Source organism: Dermochelys coriacea, chromosome 8 (assembly GCF_009764565.3).
Source record: "Dermochelys coriacea isolate rDerCor1 chromosome 8, rDerCor1.pri.v4, whole genome shotgun sequence".
NCBI lineage: Eukaryota > Metazoa > Chordata > Testudines > Dermochelyidae > Dermochelys > Dermochelys coriacea.
Genome location: NC_050075.1, coordinates 15,923,970 through 15,947,074, shown reverse-complemented (window position 1 = coordinate 15,947,074; position 23,105 = coordinate 15,923,970). Strand labels below are relative to the sequence as shown.

Here is a 23,105-nt window from a genome sequence, read left to right as displayed (position 1 = left end):
TTAAGAAATACTATCTCCCTTTCTGCAGACTCTCTTCACGTCCCACCAGACCAGTCTACCTGTCCTCTTTGGGCTGAGTTGGCTTCCCCTCCTGACCTCCCGGGTCAGTGATTGCTCTCAGTCATTGAGAGGATCCTCTGCCTCTAGAACTGCTGATTCACAAAAGTGGGAACATGGAATCATTTGTTCTTGATTATCAAAGTTGAAAAATTTTGGAGAATGTGAATCAGTAAAAAAATGTTCCCAAATTCACATCAAGATTATCAATTCATGAAATATTTCATGCAATTCTTGGGTGTTCTTGGCAGGGGCTCAGTTCTAGTTTTAAAATTATTGCTTTCTGGATTAAGTACTTTTAGGGGCCAACATAAAGGACCATATGCAAACAACCTGGTTATGGGAGTGGTTTGCTTTTCTTCTGCTATGTATTCCCAGACACAATCAAGTTATGATGGAGTTAAAGTTCGGAGCACGTATCTGTAGTTAGAGGCAAGTTGTAGTTATCCACAAGCCAAATATGTTAAAGCCAGGAAATTCAGGATAAACTTAAAAGAAATCCAAATATATAAAGGTATGGAAATGCATAATTAGGGCACCTGTGTGGCTTTGACTATGCTCTGCAGTGACACCATGCAGTAACCATATAATTATAATTAGGCATTTTAGTATTTGTGGTTTTACATTACAGTAAACTGATGTTTTTTTCTTGTATAGTGTCAACTAGTGCCTCTAAGAGAGGAGAGTGTGATTCACTTTTAAATAAACTGTTACAAAATGCTGACTTTAAATGAAATTGGGTGTGCCCGGTACTTCATGTTGTGGTGAAATAGGGGAATGATTAACTCCAACTATTGGTATGTTTGGACAATCTCGTTCAGATTTTAGACAATGACCTTGCAAATACAACATTTAATACAGTAAAATAGAAAATTCAAGATCTCTTGTAACTATTCTTTGGAGCTTGCTTTAGGACATGCAGCCATATACCACAATCAGTTTCTGTGACCTAACTTCAAAAATAACAATGGAATCTCCATCTGAACATGTCTTGATTTATTTTGAAAGCTTCATATCTGGTTAATACTATTCTTTGATCTGCAGACTGGGAGCTCTGCACTTGGACATGTCAGATAGCTCACACCTTTGCTAAAATGTCTGATTTGCTGGGCTAGGGAATGTGGAATATGTTGGCTAAATCCAATGACTCTTAGCGGTCTTAAAACAATAGTTGGAAGTAACCAAAGTAACTAAATTTAACTGTCGAAAGGTCTTTATGATAAAAATTATATGTGCTGTCACTTGAGGAAGGAAGAATAAGCAATGTCAAAAGATCCCATAGTTACAAAGCTTGACACACACAAAGGGATTCAGTTTTCATCTTATTGAACTCAGTTTCTGTTTTTTATGTTTTAGGATGTACTCAGCTGATCATTATTTACAAGAAGCAAAGAAGTTAAAGCACAATGCAGATGCATTGGTAAGTAGAACCCAAAACATCTATCAGGTGGTTGCACATAATGTTAGGTTGGTTTAACTCTTCTGAACCTATTCTCTTCTCTAGTACTGTAATTCTCTCCCACTTCTTTATATTTTTGTTTTTAAAGTTTCATTCTCTTCAGTCTGACAGGTTTGAGAAAGCTGTTTTCTATCTTGATGCTGTAGTGTCTTTCATCGAATGTGGGAATGCATTGGAGAAAAATGCTCAGGAATCCAAGTCCCCGTTCCCTATGTATTCAGAAACTGTGGAATTAATCAAGTAAGCTTTATAAAGCAAGTAGTAAGTGAAGCCTAGTGATCAGAGCCTGGGAACTGGGAGCAGGTGCCCTGATTCTATTCTTGATTTTGCCACCAATACTTGCAATCTCTTATCTGTAAAAATTTACCCACCTTATCCATATTTTGAGGCTTAATCTTGTTGTTTTTTAAAAAGGACTTTTAAATCCTTTCATCTAAGAGTCTTAATATTAGTGTAAATTGTAACATAAAAACAAAAAACATTCCAAAACTTTCCTCATCCAGACTTTAAGTAAATCCTCTATGGATCTCTGGTAAAATATGAGGGCAGCTGGAACTAAGTCTTAATAGTTTTCTTAAAAGAATATTAAATGAGAAATGGCAACTGATAAATATTATTTTATTTATCATTTACTTGATGTCTTTTTTTGCAGATACACTATGAAACTGAAAAATTATTTGGCACCAGATGCTACGGCTGCAGATAAAAGGCTAGCAGTGCTTTGGTACGTACATTTTGGTGTAATAAAACATCTTGAGTCAAATTAGTGAGTGCACTGTGTGCAGAAGTTACTTAGTGGTATTTTTAACTATTTCGTTTTTAACTGAATTTGTAAGTTCAGTGCTCCGAGGTATTTGAGGTTTTCATTGAACCTTAGAATGGGGGTGTGTGGAGGAACATTCTGAGGGACGCAGCTGGGGCCTGGGCCAGCCTGCATGGGGAGGTGAGGAGGGAGCGCCACCCAGCTCTGCTCCCGGCTCTGGCTGCTGGCCCCAGCTGCCCGGCAATGGCCCCTGGCAAGGCTCCACTCCTGTCTCCCCTCCCAGCTATGGCCCCAGCTCTCCCAGAGTTGGAGCCTCACTTCTGGTCCCAGCTCCGGGGGCCGAGGGTATGCAGATGGGGTAAGGGAAGGCACAAGGTAAAAAGTTTGGGGACCACTACCTGAGATAGTGAGAGCCAGTATAACTTCTCCCTTTCATGTCTGGTATTAACCTTCCTGTGTATTTGAATATTGAGGGAATAAAAAGGATACATTTAGGACAAAAAAAATGTTTAGTTTAGGCTTATCACTAAAGTGATGTCAGTAGTGCCAAGAACCTGTTCTTCTTTCTCACATTCAAACTTAGTAAAAGGTGAACAGTCAGCTAATACTTTTGATGGGAGTCCGATTTCCTTGTGATGTCTGATCCATCTATGGCAGTGGTCCCCAAACTGTTGGGTGTGCTCTCCTAGGGGGGCATGGAGGAACATTTTAGGGAGGCGCAGTGGGGTCCATCCAGGCCAGCCTCAATGGGGACCTGGGGGGGAGTGCTGCCCGGCTCTTGGCACCCAGCCCAGCTGTGGCTCCAGCCCCAGCCTCAGTTCCCTTACCGCTGCCCATGCCCCCGGGAACTATGGCCCTGCTCCTGACTGTGGCTCCTGGTTTGGGGGGGGTGGACGGGATAAGAGGGGCATGATGTGCAAAGACTGATCTATAGATATGACAAGCTTAATATTAAAGACACGTGTGGTTAAAACAGACAGTTTTTTGGACTATTTATTATATGCTCGTGAATTTTTGAGTAGAGTTAGACTACGTTACTAAAGCTGCAGCATCAGTGTGTCTGTAGCTCTGCTTGCATGCTCACACTTAACAGGAAAACTCCACATCCATGTTATGAGAAATTGACAGTGTTGCTGTCAAGTTAAATGTATATTTCTCTGCCATTGTATCTTTTTTCTGAGAAGCTAAATATTCCATAAAGCATAGTGGTTGTATTAAATAATGTAGTGATTCTTCTGGAAACAGAAATATCAACATTTATTGCCTAAGAGATAGAGGCAAAGTAAGCAAGTTTAGCACTGATTTTAGCTTCTGCTTTGCGAAAGTGGCCTTGACATTGAACTGCACGCTGACCCTTTAGGGTTGAAAGAAGAAGCAGCAGAAGACATGGGGAGCCCAAAGATCTTGTGCCCACCTACTGATTAGTTAGGTTGGGGTATATGTCAATGAATCACCTTACTAACACTCCAAATTCTTCAGGCTGCTGAGTGCAGAGAAGACAGGAATCAGTATGTTGTGTGAGGGGTGGAAATATGATGTCAGACTCTGCGTGTTGTATCGGCACATCCTGGTGTAATGGGCTTCATTTATTTGCTAGTCTAGGAGTTGATTTAGGGTTATAGTCTCAATTCAGCGAGCAAGACTCTAGTTATGTAAGTAAAGACAATGAAAAGTGTATATATGAGGTCTTGTACTCAAGCTTAGATTATCTTTAGCTTCCCTGACTAATTAAACATTGTTACTATTGATGGCAAAACTACAACCCATACCTCAGAGTGTGTTTGAAAAACACACAGCTGCTAGCTGTTTACTTGCATTATTGAACTATGTAAGCACATTCTTTGTAAATGTGTTGCCATTTTTTTTGCCTAGTCTTCGATGCCAGTCCCTGTTATATTTAAGGCTTTTCAAGCTGAAGAAGGAGAGTGCATTGAAATACTCTAAAACACTGACAGAACATCTAAAGGTAAAATGTTACTATATTATTGAGATAGTCCTAAAAAAAAAAAAAAAGGAAATTCCAAGATACTCTCCTGATTTCTCTAACACGGGTACTTTGATATGCCCCTATCTGGAAATGTGGCCCTTAAAGTAAACTCATGTTCAGTGTTTTAGAACTCTATTTTTTTGTTACTGCAGCATGACCACAATGTTGTCATAACCCTACTGGTCTTAGTGTAATTTTCCATTTATAATCATTTCAACTAGCTTTTGTCTGCTTTGAAATCTGCTGAATTGTTTATTCTTTAGAGAGGAAAAAAGTACATCTTCCTGGCTGCAGACATTACGAAGTTGAACCTTCACTTTTATGTGTGATCTTAAGGGAATTCTGTTTCTAGTGGTACATTTTATGACTGCAGCTGTCCAACATTTGCAGAAGTTGGTGTTTGAGTAAATAATTTTTAGCTCATCTAACAGCTTTACCAAAGTTCCAAAGACATTGCTCTTAGCCAGCTTGCCTGAACTTTCATATACTTCTATGAGACTTTCTAGAATTTTCAGTAAAAACCTGTATTAAATCTGGATCTGGTTTAAAACTCCTACCAGAGGCTGAAAAAAACCCTCCTTTTACTCACTTATTTGAATCTAGGTTGTTTCAGATGAGGTACTTGGTCAGGACATTTAAAACTCAGGTGACATTGCTTAATCTGGGATTTTCCAAGGAGCCAATAGGAATTAGGCATTTTATTTGGAAGTTCGTAGGCCTCTTTGGAAATCCTAGCTTTAAATAGAGAAGAGCATGCTAATATAATTTCTATCTTTTGAGGAAAGAGTCTAATTGCTCAATGCCAGTGTTAACAGCTTTCATGTTGCTGTTAAAAGGAGAAGATTGGAATAAATATAAAACTTGCCACCAGAGGCAATAGTCTAGTGGTTAATGGAAGAAATTAAGTTAGGAGACCTGAGTTCTAATCCCAGCTCTTTTACTGGTTTGCTATGTACCATAGACAGATCACTTGAATTCTTGGTGCCTTAGTTTGTCAGTACTAAAATTGGATGTTTTGTCCAAATTTAAAGTGATTCTCCCATACTGGTTCAGACTTTTGCTTAGCACAAAGAAATGTATCCATTTGTAAAACCTGTTTTAATGAGCAATTAACGTGCCCTTGGAAATCACCCCGCAAACTTATTTTTCCCAAACAGAATTCCTATAATAACTCTCAAGCACCGTCACCTGGCATGGGAAGGTAAGCAGCTTTGTAACTTGTACATTTAACTATTTTCCTTCTTGATTTAGACATTTTAAATCTGGAGGGGGAGAGGGAATGGAAGAAAATAATCTGCAGGTGCTGAATTCAATGATTGATAAACTAGCTAGATGTCTTTCCTGTGAGAACCAAATTCTCAACAATTAAAGTGAAAACTATTTCCTATATCTCAATTTATGTACAATAAAGTGCCTATGCAAGGTTTATAAAGTCACTGTTTACTCATGTTATATAATTTTATCTGAAGTCCCATTAGCCAGTTGTACTGTTGCAAGGATCCAGGCTTCAGCTATGTGTTGGATGAACTGTTAAATGTGTTCATTTAATTGTTCAGATAAATGTTTTAAAACACTGCTGTCCTTGAAAGTACTCCAAGTGTGATTTTAAATAACTCCTTACTGCAGTAGCCTCCTGTACGGAATTAATACACAACTCTAATTTCAATGGGTTCTGTACTCACTCACTCACCCCCAGCATTAAGAGGACAATAGACTTCGTAAAATGCCTGGCCTGGAACCATTTGAGCTTGCGACAATATATTCAAAACGCAACAACTCCATGGGAAAACATAGGGAGCAATTTACTTGTATTGTTTAAACCCTCAGAGTAGTATTTAGATATATTTATCTGTGTTCTGTGTAGTCAGAGAACATATAAATCTGAAGTAACAGTCTAAAATTTGAAATTTCTCAACCTATTAAAAATTTGAAAATCTAATATGTATGGCAATATAGCCATTCTTATGGTTCTGATTCTTTTCGGGTTTCTTTTAAGTGCATTCCTTAAAACTTACATTTATTAAACATTCCTCTATAAAATGATTAAATTAAATGGTGAGGAAGTTTGGTCATAAGGTTAAACCACAGAACTCAAAGCCTTGGATGCTGTTCCCAGCTCTGATGCAGACTTCATGTGACCTTGGGCACGTCACTTAAACTTCTTGGTTTCTTTATTAAATGTAAGTAAAGAGAGATCCAAGGATGGAAGGTCCTATAGAAGTACAAACTATTATAATTCCAGATTAATAAATTATGCAGCTTGATGTGTCAGATACATACATATTTTTACATTTTGTATTTTAAAAATCTTGCTTGTGTTTTTTTTTTATTTTTTTTTTTTAAACTAGCAAACCTGTTGGTATGCCATCTCCGGTATCTCCGAAGCTATCTCCAGGAAATTCAGGGAATTACTCTTCGGGGGCAACCAACCCTTCAGGGAGCAGTTCTTCTGTGACTATTCCACAGAGAATCCACCAGATGGCAGCCAGCTATGTCCAGGTTACATCCAACTTTCTCTATGCCACTGAAATTTGGGACCAAGCTGAACAGCTTTCTAAAGAGCAAAGAGGTAAGACTTGGTAGAATCTGACTGTAAAATGAAATGTGTTGAATTGTGCCATAAATGCTAGTAGATATTTCACATTGAGAGAATCTGCTAATAGTACACCAGGGATGTTTTGTCAGTTGGTGTTTTGCTGTAGGGAAAGATGGATGATTATTGCCTTAGATTTTCAGTAATATCTCAGACTTCTCCTATGATCTTGGTTCTGAATGGTATAAATAAGCCTCACACTGGCAATATATAGCCAGATATAATTTTTGGGATTTGATATAACTTAGTTTACAATGATGGACTCAGATTTCCATTTCTAAAAATGTATTTAATGAATATGCAAATTTGTTTGAGAGGGAGCTCACCGCTTCTGAGACTGTTTAACTTCAGTGCAAACCCTTTTCCATTAGTTCCTGTCAATCATTTTATTACAAAAATGTTTAGTTTTCTATTGGAAATTGTCTCTAAAAGAATAAATGGAAAGAAACCTTTTTTCCCTTTCGTTCCTGTACCATTTTCACCTCCTTCCACCTCTTCTCTCTCCCCTGGTGTTGTCTGTGAGAGATGTGTAATATTTGTTAGTATGTCATAGGTGGATTCCTCCTCAGTACCACATTCTTCAAAGAGAAGTCAATGTGACTGTGTGTGTGCATAGTTTGATTTGTTTTCTTGTGTCATTCTAGAGTTCTTTGCTGAACTGGATAAAGTTATGGGCCCTCTGATCTTTAATTCGAGCATCATGACAGACCTAGTGCGTTACACCCGACAGGGATTACATTGGTTGCGTCTGGATGCTAAGTGATATCTTGAACTGAAGGAATCAAAAGTAGAACACACTTTTCTTGCTGCCTCTGATTTTCTCCACAACACTGTGTCATGTCAATAAGGAAGACTGCCATAACACATTGCTTAGTTGACACTAAAAGCAAGGAATGCTTTCACCTCTCCCATCCTCCTCTGTGTGTTTAACTCCAAACCACATCATGTTAATGGACTTCTTCAGTATTCTCATTTTTAAGTTATTTAAATATTTTAAAATTGGCTACATATTAAGATATGGCTTCACTGCTCTGTAGTGAGATTGGAATTCCAGTCAATAATACATAACTAATCAGTTTTAAATCCTATTTATTTTCATTTGTTTTTAAAAATTTTTACCAAGCCCAGTTATGGGCTCTTTTAAGACTTAGCTATTTTTTTCCTATAAACTTACCCATCAAGTACTTAGCAGAGATTAAATGTAGACACTTTATTTAAGTACTGCGTGAGCTTGTTACTCTGTAATGTCTTGTGGTGGTAGTGCTTGTAAAAGAAAATGAGGGTTGATGGGTTCTAAAGTGTAGGGACACCGTTTTTCATGCCTAATGCCTATGACTCAAATCTTAAATAAGTACAGTTTTATTATTGCAGAATTTGTACTAAATTTTGAGAAGTTCCAGAGATATTCTTCTACACATTAAGATATTTCAGTTAAATGAAAATATAAGAGATGTATATGGAAAGATATTTAGTTATGTCTAACTTGGATTGTTTTTTCCGTACAATTTCAGAACACTTGGTTAACACTATAGCAATCACAAAACATTACAGTAAACTTGCATTTAATGCAATATGGAAGTGGTGTGAGAATGAGCTTCAGTCTCTGATAGGTGCATACTGGAAATGTTTCATAAATGGACAATCTTGTGCTTTTTTATATCTCCATTTAAAACAGGTTTTGTCTCCTTGTTTGTCGTTGTTTGACGCTTACTGAAGCAGCCAACTGAACAGTTGAAAGAACAGATAAATTATTCCTATTAGAGCTGTTTGTATCATTTCCATTGACTGGGAAACCAAAAATCATAAAAAGGTGATAAAAAGATCCATCTTTTCCTTTTTGGGGTCTGCTAATTGATGGACACTATCACATGATAATGGCCATTGTGGGGGGCAGAGCACATCTTTCACAGAGACATTGTGAAACTGTTCTGATGTAGAATTTATTTAAAACTTCTGTTTAGCCCCATGTTAATGGAGGCCCCCGTTAATATTAGATGTTTTAGGGGAGCAGAATATTCACTTTAGAAGTATGTTGGTGCAACAAGAATCCTGCATTGAGTTCCAAGTGGCTGCTTTTAAGAAGTTGTAATCCAAAATACCTTTCCACATAAGGTTATTATTGTCTGAGTAAAAGGTTAAAAATTATATTTCTTTCAATATTGCTTAGTGCCCCATCATGTCTGGTGTGCCTTACGCCTTACTTTTAGATGAAGATTTTATGAACTGTTTACAAGATGAAGTTTTACAGCAGGACCATGTATACTGTATGGAGTTGGTCTTCTGCAGTACTTTTGGTAAAATTCCATTTCTTTTTCAACATTCTAGCGTGTGTCATAGAAACTGACTTCCTGTTACAGTGGTCTCCTTTTAAAGAGTCAAACTCTGAACCCTTTAGAGTGGTATTATGGAATGCTGCTTTGTTTTTATTTCCCATTGCCCCCTTTTTTTGTACCAGATGTGAACGTGCATGTTCAGGAAAATTATTGCACTAAATTTGTGTGTAGTTGTGTAAGTGCCAAAATGATGGCAACCTCAAAAGAAGGAATAGAATTCTACGCTACTTAGTACTGCAGTATGTCCTATGGGCTTTAAGAGTTAAGAAGTTTTGCAAATTAGTAACTTGACTAAATTGTAGCTGCATATTCGTAGAGCTTCCTTTGTGTTCCAACATTATTTGTACTTCCAGAAAAGTTTGCTACATGCAAATGGAGACAGTCAACCTATGACTTTCCCCATTATACTTCAGTCTACATTCAGGTCTGTTTGAGTACCCTTTTTATTTGAATCACTATGTAAGTTAGTTTCTCTGTGTTCACTATTAGAGATGGAACTTTCTTTACTCTCAAACTCTGCATCTTGGTTAATGGGACACTGTCAACTATTTTTCCTTTGTAATACTCTAAAGTGCCTAGCACACTTTTGACGCTATGTAAAAATACCTTCTTAGAAGCTGCATTGTATGTATTTTTTTTAAATTTTATTTTTGTATAGGGTTGCAGTAGCCAGCATGCTGTTTCTAGCTTGCTCCGTTATGTGCACCGTTACCATTGATGTAGGCAGGAATGGTCTCATCTCTGGGAATGTTGTTTTTTCTTAACTAGAGTCTCATCAGTATCTTTGCATGGTACATTTTTCAAGAGACCAGTTTAGTGTATCACTTAGCTCCAGACCAATGGATTCTAAATGTTTGTCTAAAAAATCTAGAAGACTCTTTACAGTCTGTCAAAATGAGGATCTGAACTGGCAGGTAGAGTCCTGCCTAAATAGTATACGTTCTGGTGAAATCCTTCTGGAGTATTGTCCCAGGTTTTCTATCTGTGTAAGACGTATGCAGTGGTCTTTTTAAAAAACAAACTCCTCCATTGACTTATGCCATTTCAAATGGATTAAACTCAGTTTGACAATTCCAAAATCATATCTAACTTGAGATTTACCCATTGCTTCAGAGAAAGAGAGAGAGAGAGAATTTTATTTTGCCTGATAGAGTAGCTAAAACAAAATGAAAATAGCTCATAAGCGTTCATCTCTCTGCCAAAATGCAGGCTAACAAAACCTGTCTTTTTTAACCTTTAAGCAGCAATATGGGAAACGCATGTCATTTGAGCACTAATGCAAGTTGCACAGTGTCTTACCATGAAGGAATCCTTAACTCCTGATACTAAGGGTTCCCTATATGGTTATATTTTAACACACATCAGTGGTGTTGTTTTTATTCATTCCTCCACATCCACCCCAATCCTCCCAGTGGTGAACCTTTTTTTTAAAAAATAAAAAAATTAAAAAAAAAGGCTTAATAATCAGACTAGGCTTGCTCAGACATGAAATTATTTTGAATATGCTGTCAAATTTTCAGGTTCCGAAATGACAAGTTGCATCATTTATAACTGTAAATGAGCCTGCAGGACACCAGAACAAAATAGCCCATGATTTATTTTGATTTGAAATATTAGCCGTAAAACAGAGCACATTGGATGGCTCTTTTTTTGTCTTTGACGGCAGTATGCAATTTGTATTGTATGTGTCTTTAGTGTGTGTGTGTGTGTGTGTGTGTGTGTGTGTGTATGAACTCAGTCTGTCAAAAGTATATTATACTTGTTTTTAGATTATAGTGCAACTGATTATATTGATATATTATTTATTAAACTGAGTGCTGAATCACCATCTTACTGGTGATGAATCTTGATGTTATACAGGAGTGCAATGTATATTCTTTTAGATTGCTGAGGCTTGATTGCTGTGATTAAAAAAAAAAACACCCTAAAATGTATTTATGAATGACCCCAACATATAGAGTCAGTACTTTTATGAATATAATTTCATACTTGCCTGGGGCAAGTGAAATAAATCCTTAGGCATGCAACTGTGTAGTTTGCCAAACCAGTGGAAGGAGACTACCTTTGCTTAATTTAATATTTTGTTTACCTAGCAGAAAAATGTACTGTCATTGCAGTGTTTATATTAAAACAGTTACAAAAGGGCCTGAGCAAGTCAAGTTTGAATTAATTTACCCATTGGGGAGCAAGTAACTTTCAAATCATTGGTTAGCGCCCTACCAAATATTTCATAAATATTTAGGTCGAAGATTGAATTACTTTAGGTCTAGTGAATCAGTATTATGGAAAGCTGTATATTTCCAACACAAGCCAATCTTGGATATCTTTAAACAAAGAGGAGCCAAAGCTTTTGCTAAGCAACTCTGTTAGACAAACACAGACTATTCTAAGAGGACTGATTTCCTGGAGATGGAAGTACAAAAAGAATCATGTTGTCAAATCACATTATTTTTGAAGGAGTTTTGTCTGTGATGCCATTTAAACATAGCAGTGTTAGGAGGAAAGAGCGGGGGTAGCTATAAAAATAAAACTAGATTCTTGTCTCATAGTGAAAATTATTGAGGATGCTAGAGAAATGAGCATGGCCAGTTTGTAGAACAGTCTTAGAGAATGACAGCATTAGCTCTTTCTCTTTTCTAATATTCAGCTGAAATTAAATTGAATACACTATGTTGAGCAGTTTGAAGTGCTGCTTCAGGATAGTTTATATAGGCTATCCTCATGTAAACTTTTTTTACCTGCTTTAATTCTATCTGGAAAGTTAACAGAAATACATCCATTCCAATTGATGTAACTCCATATTTATTAATGGAGTCAATACTGGCAAATTGGAATGAAAAGTTCCCAGTCTTGAATTTTTTAGATATAACCATAAGAAATCATGCAGTTAGGTACACAAGTATTGTAGCCCTTATTTGTTGGCTGCATTGGCATTAAATATCTGAAAGTTCAACTAAAAGGACCAGACATGACTTTTTCAAGCACAGTGACTGACGTCTGTATCTTGTCCCCCTTTTAAATGGTTTGAAGAAATTTTGTATATGGAGGATAAAGTGCTTATATATTTATTAAAGATCCTTTATCTTATTTGAAATTATTATTATTTGGTGAAGAAGGGTTGTTTTTTCTTTTGAGGAGGGTTGGGTAGGGCAGGGGAAGGTAACTTTTAACCTACCACTTCAAAGCCCTTGTTAATCATGCAGAAAGGTACTGTTAATGACGGGATGTCTCTATCCTATGCTTCGTACATAACAAGTCCATGTCTTACATTTTGTTTCTAGGCATCGGTCTTCAACCAAAACTTACAAAAAAAAAAAAAAAAAAAAAAAATTAAACTGTGATTTTATTTGTTGCAATACATTTGAAATTTCAAAGGGTACTTTGAGGCTCAAAATTAGGATTTCTAAGTCAGTATGTGCATTTCACGTAATAAAGCTGTTAATGGTGAGCAAAGTATTATATACTAACTAGATTTTTCCACATCTGTATAGTATATTCTATGTATTTTGTGGTATTGAGATTATAGAAAGTTTAGTGTCTGAAACATGCGTTTAATGTGTATTTTTAAACAAATTTATGGCAATTAAAATATTTGGAGAAAAGGGTATCACATTTCAATTTGTAAAGATCTTTTTAACTACTGTGTCATTAAAATGCTTTGTACAATGCAAAACTGTAACTGGAGAAACTAAGTTTAATAAATATCAAATAGATTTTCTGTATTAAACTTTATAAACACTGTGCTTTTATCTTGTGTAGGGTTCCTCCTCAGTGGTATTCCATCTTCCAACTCAGTTCTCTGGGGTCCTCATGCCCTCTCAATATCTACCTGTTGCCATGTATGACGAGGGAGAAGAGTATCTGTTATGCAGGTGGCACTAGACTTATTTTGATATTTCACTTGATTCAGTGGAAGTGGTTTTGTTTCTTTCAGCCCTGTTGATTAGCGTGCAAACGTGATAGTCACTGAAATACTTAAAATTAATCTGATCAAACCTGAAATAGTTACTCAGTTAAACTTGCTCTTACTTGATTTGAGCAGTTTGGCAGCAATAGATTTGTTTTCTTCCAAATACCATTGGGAACACTGGAGTATTGAAGGAATCTGCTGTTTTGAGGCTCTTGTTTAATAAGATTGCTCACTCTCTGTTCCCGTTCTCAGAAGGGCTGCTTGCCTGAGAACTGTTGGCTGGTATCAGTGGGAGGAAAGATGATTGGTTTATTCGCTCACCAGGCCAAAGGGTAAAATGTCCATAGTCCAGCTGCACATTAACACATTCACAGAGGTGGGCAGACTACAGCCCATGAGCCACATCTGGCCTGCGGGACCTTCCTGCCTGGCTCCTGAGATCCTGGCCCGGGAGGCTAGCTCCCAGCCCCTCCCCCGCAGCCTCAGGTCACTGCATTGCTGGCACAATGCTCTGGGCGGACGGGGGGGGGGGGGGGGCTGCGAGCTTTTGCTGGGCAGCATAGCTGCAGAGCCGCAGCCTGACCTGGTACTCTGTGCTGTGCAGTGGTGTGCCTGGCTCCAGCCAGGCAGCACGGCGCTCTGGGCAGCGCAGCTGTAGCGCTGCCAGCCACTGGTGCTCCAGGCAGTGTGGTAATGGAGCAGGGGGGTTGGATAGAGGATAGGGGAGTTTGGGGTGGTGGGCAGGGAGGTGTGGATAGGGGTCGGGGTGGTTAGAGGGTGGGGAATGGGGGTTGAATGGGGGCAGGGTCCCGGGGGGGGGTGAATGGGGTGGCGTGGGGCAGTCAGGGGCAGGGGTTCCAGGGGTGGTTGGATGGGGCAGGAGTCCTGCGGGGGGCAGTCTGGAATGAGAGGAGGGGTTGGATGGGCCAGTGAGGGCGGTTAGGGGACAGGGAGGGATGGATAGGGCAGGGGTCCCGGGGGGGAGGGGGGCTCTCAGGGAACAGGTGGGGTCAGATATGGGGCGGGGGCTGGGCCATGCCTGGCTGTTTGAGAAGGCACAGCCTCCCCTAACCAGTCCTCCATACAATTTCGGAAACCCGATCGTGGCTCTCAGGCCAAAAAGTTTGCCTCCCCCCGCTCTTTCGGGAATGCCTCCCCAGCTTGCACCCTCCATTGTGACTTTTTGTTCATTGGACACAAGACAGAGCAAGTCTGTTTGCTAAATACAAATCTTTGTTTATCATATAGAAAAAAACATACAATGTGAACAATTTAAAAAAAAAAAAAAAAAAAAAACCTAAGATGCAAGGTCTTTTATTGAGCTTGTCATCAGAAGGTGCAGTCTAGACCAGTGCATGCTTTCAGCTTTCATGAAATGCCCTACATCATTTCATATATCACGTTTGTCTGAAAAATATTAAATATATGCAATTGCATAATTCAAAATGTCCTAACTTAAGAATAGTTAATAAATATTTTATATATAAGGTTGAACATTGTAAGAGGTAACAATATTTTCTTCTCCTTAGTGACAGCTCACTCACGGGAAATTCTTAGGGAACAGCGAGTCTTCCTGCAAAAAAAGACATGGTATTAATCATTAAAGGCCTGGGCTGATGTAGTTATGTAGGTCTCAGCCCAGTGTACACATGCACATAGCATAGTTCATTTCGTTTAGCTCTTTCTGTAACTAGAATTTAAAGTAAATCTGGTGTGTACTCTTTCAATAGTTCTCAAATCTTACTTCTGCACAGCCTGAAAGCACTTTTTAGGGAATAATGATGCTATCAATGACTCACATTGGCAGGGAGGGATTGTTTGATTTCTAGGGCAGTCTTCTTTCAAAAATTGTATTGTATTGTAAAAAGTGATGACCTGAAATCAGTTTCTCGGCAGATGAAATGCACAGGGTTTGGTTTGCCTGGCTTGGTGGCTTTGCTTTCTTGCTTTGCACACTGGCTCAAGAACACCTGCCTGTCCTTTGACTACAACCCTGATAATGCTGAATGCCTTACTGCATAGTGGAAATCCCTTTTTCCTTCTATATGCATCTTTCTGTACCTGCTCTTGCATCTCTGAAAAGCTGAGGGGCAACATACCAGCTTTGTTAAACTGTAGTCTAAAACAACCTCTCACAAATGCATCTAAAATAACAATTTTGACTTCTTTTATCTACTAAAAGGTATCCTTTCTATTCACTTCCCACTGTGAATGCAGTATGCACTGCCTCAGCACTATACCCATCTCTTCCTAGATTGGGGGTGTAGGGTGCTGGGCACATTGCCACCAGCCTGGGCTCTCCCATATGAGTCTGTCTTCAGTTATTTAGTAGTAGTTTTGGTTTTTGGTATCTTCCTCCAACTACATCTAAACAAAATGGGAAAGGGAGGGCAGCAGAGAGGCCCTGTTCGGTTTGTGTCTAGTAATATAGACTAATTCACATTCAGACTTCTGAGCTCCTTATCAGTCTCATCTAAATTAAAATGTCTGTCCTTTATTGTGAGATGCTGCTTTTTAATGACACCACCTGCTTGAAGGGGGATTGATTTTTAAAGCTAAAAAGCAGTCATCACTTAAGTCCTGTCCTGCAAGAATGGTCTTTTAGAATGTAACTACTTACGCTAAACAATCTGTTCCACCTTGTATTTAGCTGTGCCACTGAGTACCTTTCCCAGTCCTGAAGAAGAGCCCTGTGAGGCTCAAAAGCTTGTCTTTCACCATCCGAAGTTGGGCCAATAAAAGATACTACCTTACCCCCCTTGTCTCTCTAATATCTTGGGCCCAGTGCTTCTAAATTGCAACATCTTTATTAGAAAATATATAATCTTTGTAGCGCAGAGCAAAAAACAAAAAAACAAAACATTGCCTGTCTCCATAGAACTCCTAGGAACTGTTCTGCATGCAGTTTGCACTAAGAAAATTAATTTTGAAAAATGCTGAATCTATTGTTCCAACCCTTACTGCAGCTATTCTTTCTATACAGTAAAAATTTCATCTCAAGTATTGGATAATTCAGTGAAAATTCCCCCTGCACACTGGTGTGAAACATTCCTGTGCCTTTATCCTTCCCTTAAACATGTGAGAATGAGTAGTTACCTGCATAGCATAGAGACACATTCACTATCATCCCTGCATTTGGCTCCTATGGGTCTGAGGGAAATCCCTCTCCAGAAAGGTGTCATCCTCCTTTGTCTTGTTAGCTGAGAGCTTGGATGATGCAAGGAAGCACAGTGTATCTGAAACAAAATTGAAATACAATGGTCATGAAGGAATGGTGGCTTCCTGCCACAGTTAGTCTGAGCTTGGGTTTAGTGGACTTCAAATACCTGTCTCAGCAAATAACTTATTTACAGATGCCTCATTTGGCAGTCAGATCATAACATTCTTAAGTATACTTGCATGGTATGTTTGTAAAGTTCTATATCAAAAGTAACTAAGGTGCTCCAGTACTCATGGGACAGAAGCAGCCATCCTCATTCATAGGTGAAGAAACTGATGTTTCACACTAAATGACTGGCCTAAACTGACACTGTTAGTGTCAGATCTGAGATAATAGCTCTAGAGTTTCTGGTTCCTGCTGCCCTCAGACCCCTGGCTTGTGCTGCCTTCGCTGAAGTAACTTGATACACTCTGCCATTAACTCTAAATACTGCTCAGCATTTTATGCATGCAAGCACATAAACTTTCATCTTAGTAATTGCCTGACCATTTAAATGAAAATGTTTCCTTCTGCTCTTACCTGGGTAAGTAGGGCTGCACAAAGTAATAAGACAGCTGTAACTTTCAAACACTGCATCTTCTTTGGATAGGCTGCCAATTGCTAGTAGGCATTCGTGGAAGGTGGTGGACTCCTGAATGAATTTTCCAAACCTTTCAGCTAGACTTTTATAGACTCAATTCCCTATCTTGCATCAGCTGCCAGTTGTCACAGGTACAAAGTTCGTCTTGGAGACCAGGAGAAATTTAATAAGTTAATGTCTACTAAAGTCACCTAGTTCAAGGTTGGTCTATCTGGCAAACTATATTTACTTTTCTTACATGTTTACTTAGTATGTAGGGAAACTGATCGTACAAACTGTTACTTTTTATTAAACCTAAGGCTGTGTACCTGCCTGAAAAAAGGGTTGTTGGCCTCATTGGCCCCAGTGTATTCACTGAGGAGCTACAGGTGTAACCTTTTCACTTCCATGGCTGCAAGTACTTAAAATGTTGTGGGTTTTTTAAATAGGGGAGGAAGCATTGTCTGATAGTTTTAGCTTGAGAGTGGAAGATGGGAGTTTGATTCTGCTCCTCACTTTTAGTGCATTAAAACAGCTTGTGCAAATTATTTAACCTGTGTGCCTCAGTTTCTCCACATCAACTATTATATAATACCACCATCAGAGGGGTGTGTTGAGTCTTTTTTTTAATGCTGAAGGGCTTTGAACTTCATGATTTTCATTCATAATGCATAATTATAAATGTTAGTCGGGGCATTAATATTCAAAGGTAATGTACATGGTGCTGTGTGTGTGTGTGTGTGTGTGTGTGTGTGTGTATGTATGTGTGTGTGTATATATATAGATGGATGGATAGATAGATAGATAGTTGTTGCTTACCTAGGAGGGCTAGCACAAGTGGATATTTAATTGGCTGGAAGAGGCAGCAGGGTGGCTTCAAACTGCTGTCAGCTTGACATTCAATTGTAAACTACTACTAGCAATATCTGCTTCTGAAAGCGTAAGAGTGGGATCTATTCAGACTACGGCAAGGCCTCTCACTTTCTCTCACATTCTTTTTATGTGTAAAATATACTTTTAAATAAAGTGCTGGAGCTGAAATTAATGCAGTTGGTATCTAATGAATCTTTACCATGGCCCTGTGCAGTGACTGAGATGAAACCCTCAGCAGTGGAAATATTCTGCCTCCCACTCCAGCGATTTCTTTCTCATCTAGACTTTTCCTGATCAAAAGTAGCATATTTATAAGATGGAGAACAGGGTCTAGGTATATGAGAATTAGCTTTGAAAGACCCTGTACCAACACTACAGCATCAAAAGCCAGCAGACTTTATCCAGATCCTTTATGATGATCTACATGGCTTGAGATCTGGCATATCGAAGTATGGATCTTTCAGCTGAGACCATTTAAAACTAAGCTCCTGTCCTCCCTATATGGATTTTAGGATTAGTCTTTCTCCTAATACAGCATTTCTCAACCAGGGGTCTACAAGGGTAGTCCAGGGGGTCCATGGGGCCCCCGATGAACTCCTCTCCCTCCCTCTCCCAGCGCCTCCTTCACTTTCCCTGGCGTGAAGGAGGCACTGGGAGGGAGGGTGAAGAGTGGGGACCCTGGGTCTGTGCCACTCCTGGAAGCAGCCAGTACATCCCTGCAGCCTCAGGGTGGGGGGCGAAGGGGGTTTCCATATGCTACCTCCAGCCCAAGCACCGACTCCGTAGCTCCCATTGACTGGGAATTGTGGCCTATGGGGGCAGTGCCTGCAGGCAGGGGCTGCGCGTGGAGACCTCCGGGGCCCCCGCCTAGGACCCGCTGCCAGATGGATGTGCCAGTTGCTTTCGGGAGCTATCTGAGGTAAGCACTGCACCCCTCACCCCTTCCCACACCCTAACTCCCTGCCCCAGTCCAGGGCCTGCACCCAAACTCCCTCTGAGCTCACACCCTCTCCCGCAACTCCCAGGCCTGAGCCTGCACTCTGCACCCAGACCTCCTACCCAGCCTGGTGAAAGTAAGTGAGGGGGGGAATGTAGTGAACAGGGCCATGGCCTTGGGGAAGGGGGCGGGTTAGGGGCTGAGCAAGGGACCTGGGGGGTCTCCAAATATTTTTAAATCAAAATGGGGGTCCTTGGGTTGCTAAACTTTGAGAACTGCTGTCCTAACACATTAGTCCTTAAAGAGTAAGGATGTCCCCAAGAGTTGCACAAGGCCAATTAAAAGGTGGTGTGTTGGCAGAAAGGGGGTGTCAAGACTTTTCTAGAATGAGTCCTGACTTGCAAGACTATACTGTCTTCCTCCTGTGACTCTCTTTGCTGCCAGCTCTCCCATCCACACCCTTGTGTATAACATCTGGGAGATAGCTTCCTACAAGCTGCTAGTCCACCCTACCATTGGGGGCTATCTGGGGCAGATGATGATGATAGAAGGGACTGCAACAGGCAAGAGAAGAAAATGAAAGGCAAATTTCCTCTCATCTGCCCAAAAAATCTTTCACTTCAGAAGCAAACAGCTCTAGGAGTTTGCTTTTGTGTTCTTGGACTACTGTTATTTTCCTCTCCTTCATGGCCTACTGCATAGGAGGGAAGTAGTAGATGTGAAAATCTTAAGTTTAGTAAGACTTCTAACACAGTCATAGAATTGTAGGACTGAAAGGGACCTCGAGAGGTTATCTAGTTTAGTCCCCTGCACTTATGGCAGGACTATTTTCTAGACCAATTTATTCCAGTGCTTAACCATCCTGACAGGAACTTTTTCCTCATGTCTAACCTAACCCTGGCTGCACTTTAAGCTCATTGCTTCTTGTTCTATCCTCAGAGGCTAAGGAGAACTGTTTTTCTCCCTCCTCCTTGTAATAAGCTTTTATGTATTTGAAAACTATGTAGTTATCATATTTCCTCTGTCTTCTCTACTCCAGACTCACCAAACCCACTTTTTTCAATGTTCCCTTTTAAGTCATGTTTTCTAAACCTTTAATCATTTTTGTTGCTCTTCTCTGGACTTTCTCCAGTTTGTTCACATCTTTCTTAAAATGTGACACCCAGAACTGGCCACAATACTCAGGCTGAAGCGTAATAAGTGTGGAGTAGAGCGGAAGAATTCCTTCTCGTGTTCTGCTTACAGCACTCCTGCTAATACATCCTAGAATGATGGTTTTTGTGTTTTTATTTTTTTCCTGCAATGGTGTTACACTGTTGACTCGTTTAGGTTGTGATCCACTATGGCCCCGGATCCCTTTCTGCAGTACTCCTTAGATAGTCATTTTGCATGTATAGAACTGATTGCTTGTTCTTTCCTAAGTGGAGTACTTTGCATTCCTCCTTATTGAATATCATCCTATTTACTTCAGTCCCTACATGACCTTTTCTTAAGCAAACTAGGGAAACGTGGTCTAGATGAAATTACTATAAGTTGGGTATGCAAATAGTTGACCACAGTCAGGAGTAGTTATCAAGGGTTTGCTGTAAAACTGGGACCGTGTATCTAGTGCAGGGGTGGGCAAACTATGGCCTGGAGGCTGTATCTGGCCCTTCAGATGTTTTAATCCAGCCCTCAAGCTCCTGCTGGGGCACAAGGTCCAGGGCTTGCTCCGCTCCATGTGTGCCGTGGCTCTGGGCGGCTCCTGAAAGCAGCAGCATGTCCCCTCTCCGGTTCCTATGCGTGGGTCTGCTGGGGGCCTCCGCATGCTGCCCCTGCCCCAAGTGCTGCACATGTAGCTCCCATTGGCCGGCAACCACAGCCAATGGGAGCTTCAGGAGAAATGCCTGTGGACGGGGCAGCGCACAGAGCTGTCTGGCCGTGCCTCCACATAGGAGCCCGAGGAGGGATATGCCGCTGCTTCCGGGAGCTGCTTGAGGTAAGCGCTGTCCAGAGCCTGCACCCATGACCTCCTCCAGCAGCCCAACCCCCTGCCTCAGCCCTGATCCCATCTGAACCCCTCAGTCCCACCCTCCTGCACCTCAGAGCCTGTACCCCCAGCAGGAGCCCTCACCCCCCTAGCCCAGAGCCCCCTCCCACCCCCGAATTCCTCGGTTTCTGACCCCACCCCAAAGTCCTCACTCCCTCCTGCACTCCAACCCCCAATTTTGTGAGCATTCATAACCTCCCATACAATTTCCATACCCCGATGTGGCCCTCGGCCTGGTTGATCCTGCAGGGGTCAGGGCTGGGTCCAGTACTATTAGTGACTTGAATAGTGAAGTGGGGCATATGTATAAAATGTGTGGATAACACCAAGGGGGGAGGGGTTGCAAGCACTTTGGAGGACAGGATTAGAATTCAAAATGACCTTTACAAATTAGAAAATTGATCTGAAATCAACAAGATGAAAGTCAATAAAGACATGCAAAGTACTATGCTTGGGAAGGAAAGGTCAAATGCACAACTACAAAAGGGGAATAATTGGCTAGGTGTAGTACTGCTGAAAAGGATTTGGGTGTTGCAGTAGATCGCAAATGGAATACGAGTCGTCAATGTGATGCAGTTGTGAAAAAGGTTTATATCATTCTGGGGTGTATTAACAGGAATGTCCTATGTAAGAGATGGGAAGTAATTGTCCTGCTGGACTTGGCACCGGCAAGGCCTCAGGTTGAGTACTGTGACTGATTCTGGGCCCCCCACTTTAGGAAGGATGTGGTGAAATTGGAGAGAGTCTAGAACAGGGGTCTCAAAGTCCTGGCCCGCAGGCCCTCTGTGGCCCGAGAGCCTCCCCAATGTGGCCTGTGGGGCTCCAGCAATTTTGAGGCAGGGTCTCACTTAGCCCCACCTGCTACCCCCGGCCGCACCCGCTCCCAGAGCCCAACCTCTCACCCCTTTTGCACCCAAACTCCTGAGAGCCTGCACCCCTACCCCAGACCACCTCCTCCACCCAAACTCCCTCCCAGAGCCATAGGCAGGTGGGAGTGGAGTTTTGGGGGGTGGGTTCTGGGTAGCATGAGTGACATTGGCCCGTTGGGAGGATTTGAGAATTGGCACTGGCCCTAAGGTAAATTGAGTTTGGGACCCCTGGTCTAGAGGAAGGCAACACAAACTATAAAAGGTTTAGAACACTTGACCTCTGAGGAAAGGTTAAAAAAACCTGGGCATGTTTAGTTGGATAGTCTTCTAAATATGCTAAGGGATGTTAAAGGACTATGATCAACAGTTCTCTATGTCCACTGAAAGTAGGACAAGCAGTAATTGGCTTACTCAGCACTAAGGGAGATTTAGGTTAGATATTAGGAATAACTTTTGAACTATAAGGGTAGTTAGCCTCTCGAATAGGCGGCCAAGGGAGATTGTGGAATCCCTGTCATTGGAAGGTTTTAAGAACAGGTTAGCCAAAGAAGGTCCTGTCTCCGCACAGGGGGCTTGACTTGACCTTTTGAGATCACTGTCAGCCCTACCCGTCTATCGTGCTATGCATGTGCAGCACTCTGTACCTGGCTCCCAAATCTACTCCACATATGGTTCTATCTCAGTGGGAATCAGTCTAGAGAAGGGTTTTAAAGATTACAGAGTTAGTGTAGGAATGAATATCTTTAGCCCATTCCCTTATGCTCATTTTAGGAACACTGAGGATTCTGGAGAGCATAGTGGCTGCGCATAGGCTGAGTTCCTTTGAAGCTAGTGTGTAATGGCACATTACAGATAAAATACAATTGATGTAGAAAGCTCCAGTGTGGAAAGCTTTCAATGATCCCCATCAAACAGCCTTGACAAAGAAGGGTGTACAGTCATTTTCCACAACTTCATGTGCAGATACTTGCTGATACCAGCCCAGAGGGAGGAATTTCAGTTATAATGCCAAGTTGTAGGACTGATGCCCCCTAAATATGCAAAGAACAGCCCTTGCATTTATTTTGTAGCCCAATTGGACTGGTGATCACAATAGAAACCTTATCAGACAGATTTTCTGCCCCCCCCCCACCCCCCTACACTTCTGGCTACCTCTGTACCCGCTCACGGCAATCAAGAATTAAACCTTTTGTACCCCTGTCTCTGGCCCTGCTGTTTAAGATGGAGATCAGTTGGTAAAGTACAGCAGGTCAGAAGAGCTGAGCCTGAAGCAATTGCTTGTGCTGAAGCTGAGCCCTTTTTGCCTTTGCATCTTGTTCATCGTAATTCTGAGGAACTCTAATCCATTCTGCAGCCAGTCTCCATATTGCCTACTTAGCAGCCCTTACAAAGCAGAGATGAGTACAAGAAGCAATTGTCATCCAGTGCTTTAAGCAGGGAGTTGGAAAGGCTTTTAGAATCTCAGCTGGCACTAGTCACATAATCTCCTCTGTGTGCCAATTTTCCTATTTGTTAA

General features: G+C 40.9%; 2 protein-coding genes across 6 annotated transcripts in view; one reads left to right on the top strand and one right to left on the bottom strand.

Moving 5' to 3' along the window:
* The window catches only part of AFF4 (AF4/FMR2 family member 4), a 74,889-nt gene extending 61,965 nt beyond the window's left edge, over positions 1 to 12,924 (top strand). For 4 of the 5 annotated variants that reach the window (XM_038412883.2, XM_043520111.1, XM_043520112.1 and 1 more), the window contains 7 exons: positions 1,414 to 1,477; positions 1,620 to 1,756; positions 2,169 to 2,240; positions 4,152 to 4,245; positions 5,424 to 5,467; positions 6,615 to 6,835; positions 7,504 to 12,924. In XM_038412883.2, the coding sequence (XP_038268811.1) occupies positions 1,414 to 1,477; positions 1,620 to 1,756; positions 2,169 to 2,240; positions 4,152 to 4,245; positions 5,424 to 5,467; positions 6,615 to 6,835; positions 7,504 to 7,622 (751 nt within the window). In that variant the 3' untranslated portion in view covers positions 7,623 to 12,924. Of the gene's footprint in view, positions 1 to 1,413; positions 1,478 to 1,619; positions 1,757 to 2,168; positions 2,241 to 4,151; positions 4,246 to 5,423; positions 5,468 to 6,614; positions 6,836 to 7,503 lie in introns of those variants that run through there. The other variant, XM_043520113.1, reaches the window with a different exon arrangement.
* Positions 12,925 to 14,313: 1,389 nt separating this feature from the next.
* On the bottom strand, positions 14,314 to 17,176 carry LEAP2 (liver enriched antimicrobial peptide 2). The gene is made up of 3 exons (XM_038415022.2): positions 16,842 to 17,176; positions 16,199 to 16,338; positions 14,314 to 14,675 (listed from the first exon to the last, which is right to left on the bottom strand). The coding sequence occupies exons 1-3, from the start codon at positions 16,896 to 16,898 to the stop codon at positions 14,639 to 14,641; spliced, it is 234 nt and encodes a 77-aa protein (XP_038270950.1). The 5' UTR covers positions 16,899 to 17,176; the 3' UTR covers positions 14,314 to 14,638.
* Positions 17,177 to 23,105: the final 5,929 nt, after the last annotated feature.

Excerpts from the sequence above, each read along its gene's own strand:
- LEAP2 (XM_038415022.2), bottom strand. The coding sequence starts at position 16,898 with ATGCAGTGTTTGAAAGTTACAGCTGTCTTATTACTTTGTGCAGCCCTA. Across the intron at positions 16,339-16,841 it reads GTGCAGCCCTACTTACCCAG|ATACACTGTGCTTCCTTGCA; the intron begins GTAAGAGCAGAA and ends ATTTTGTTTCAG. Across the intron at positions 14,676-16,198 it reads TGTGTCTCTATGCTATGCAG|GAAGACTCGCTGTTCCCTAA; the intron begins GTAACTACTCAT and ends CTTTTTTTGCAG.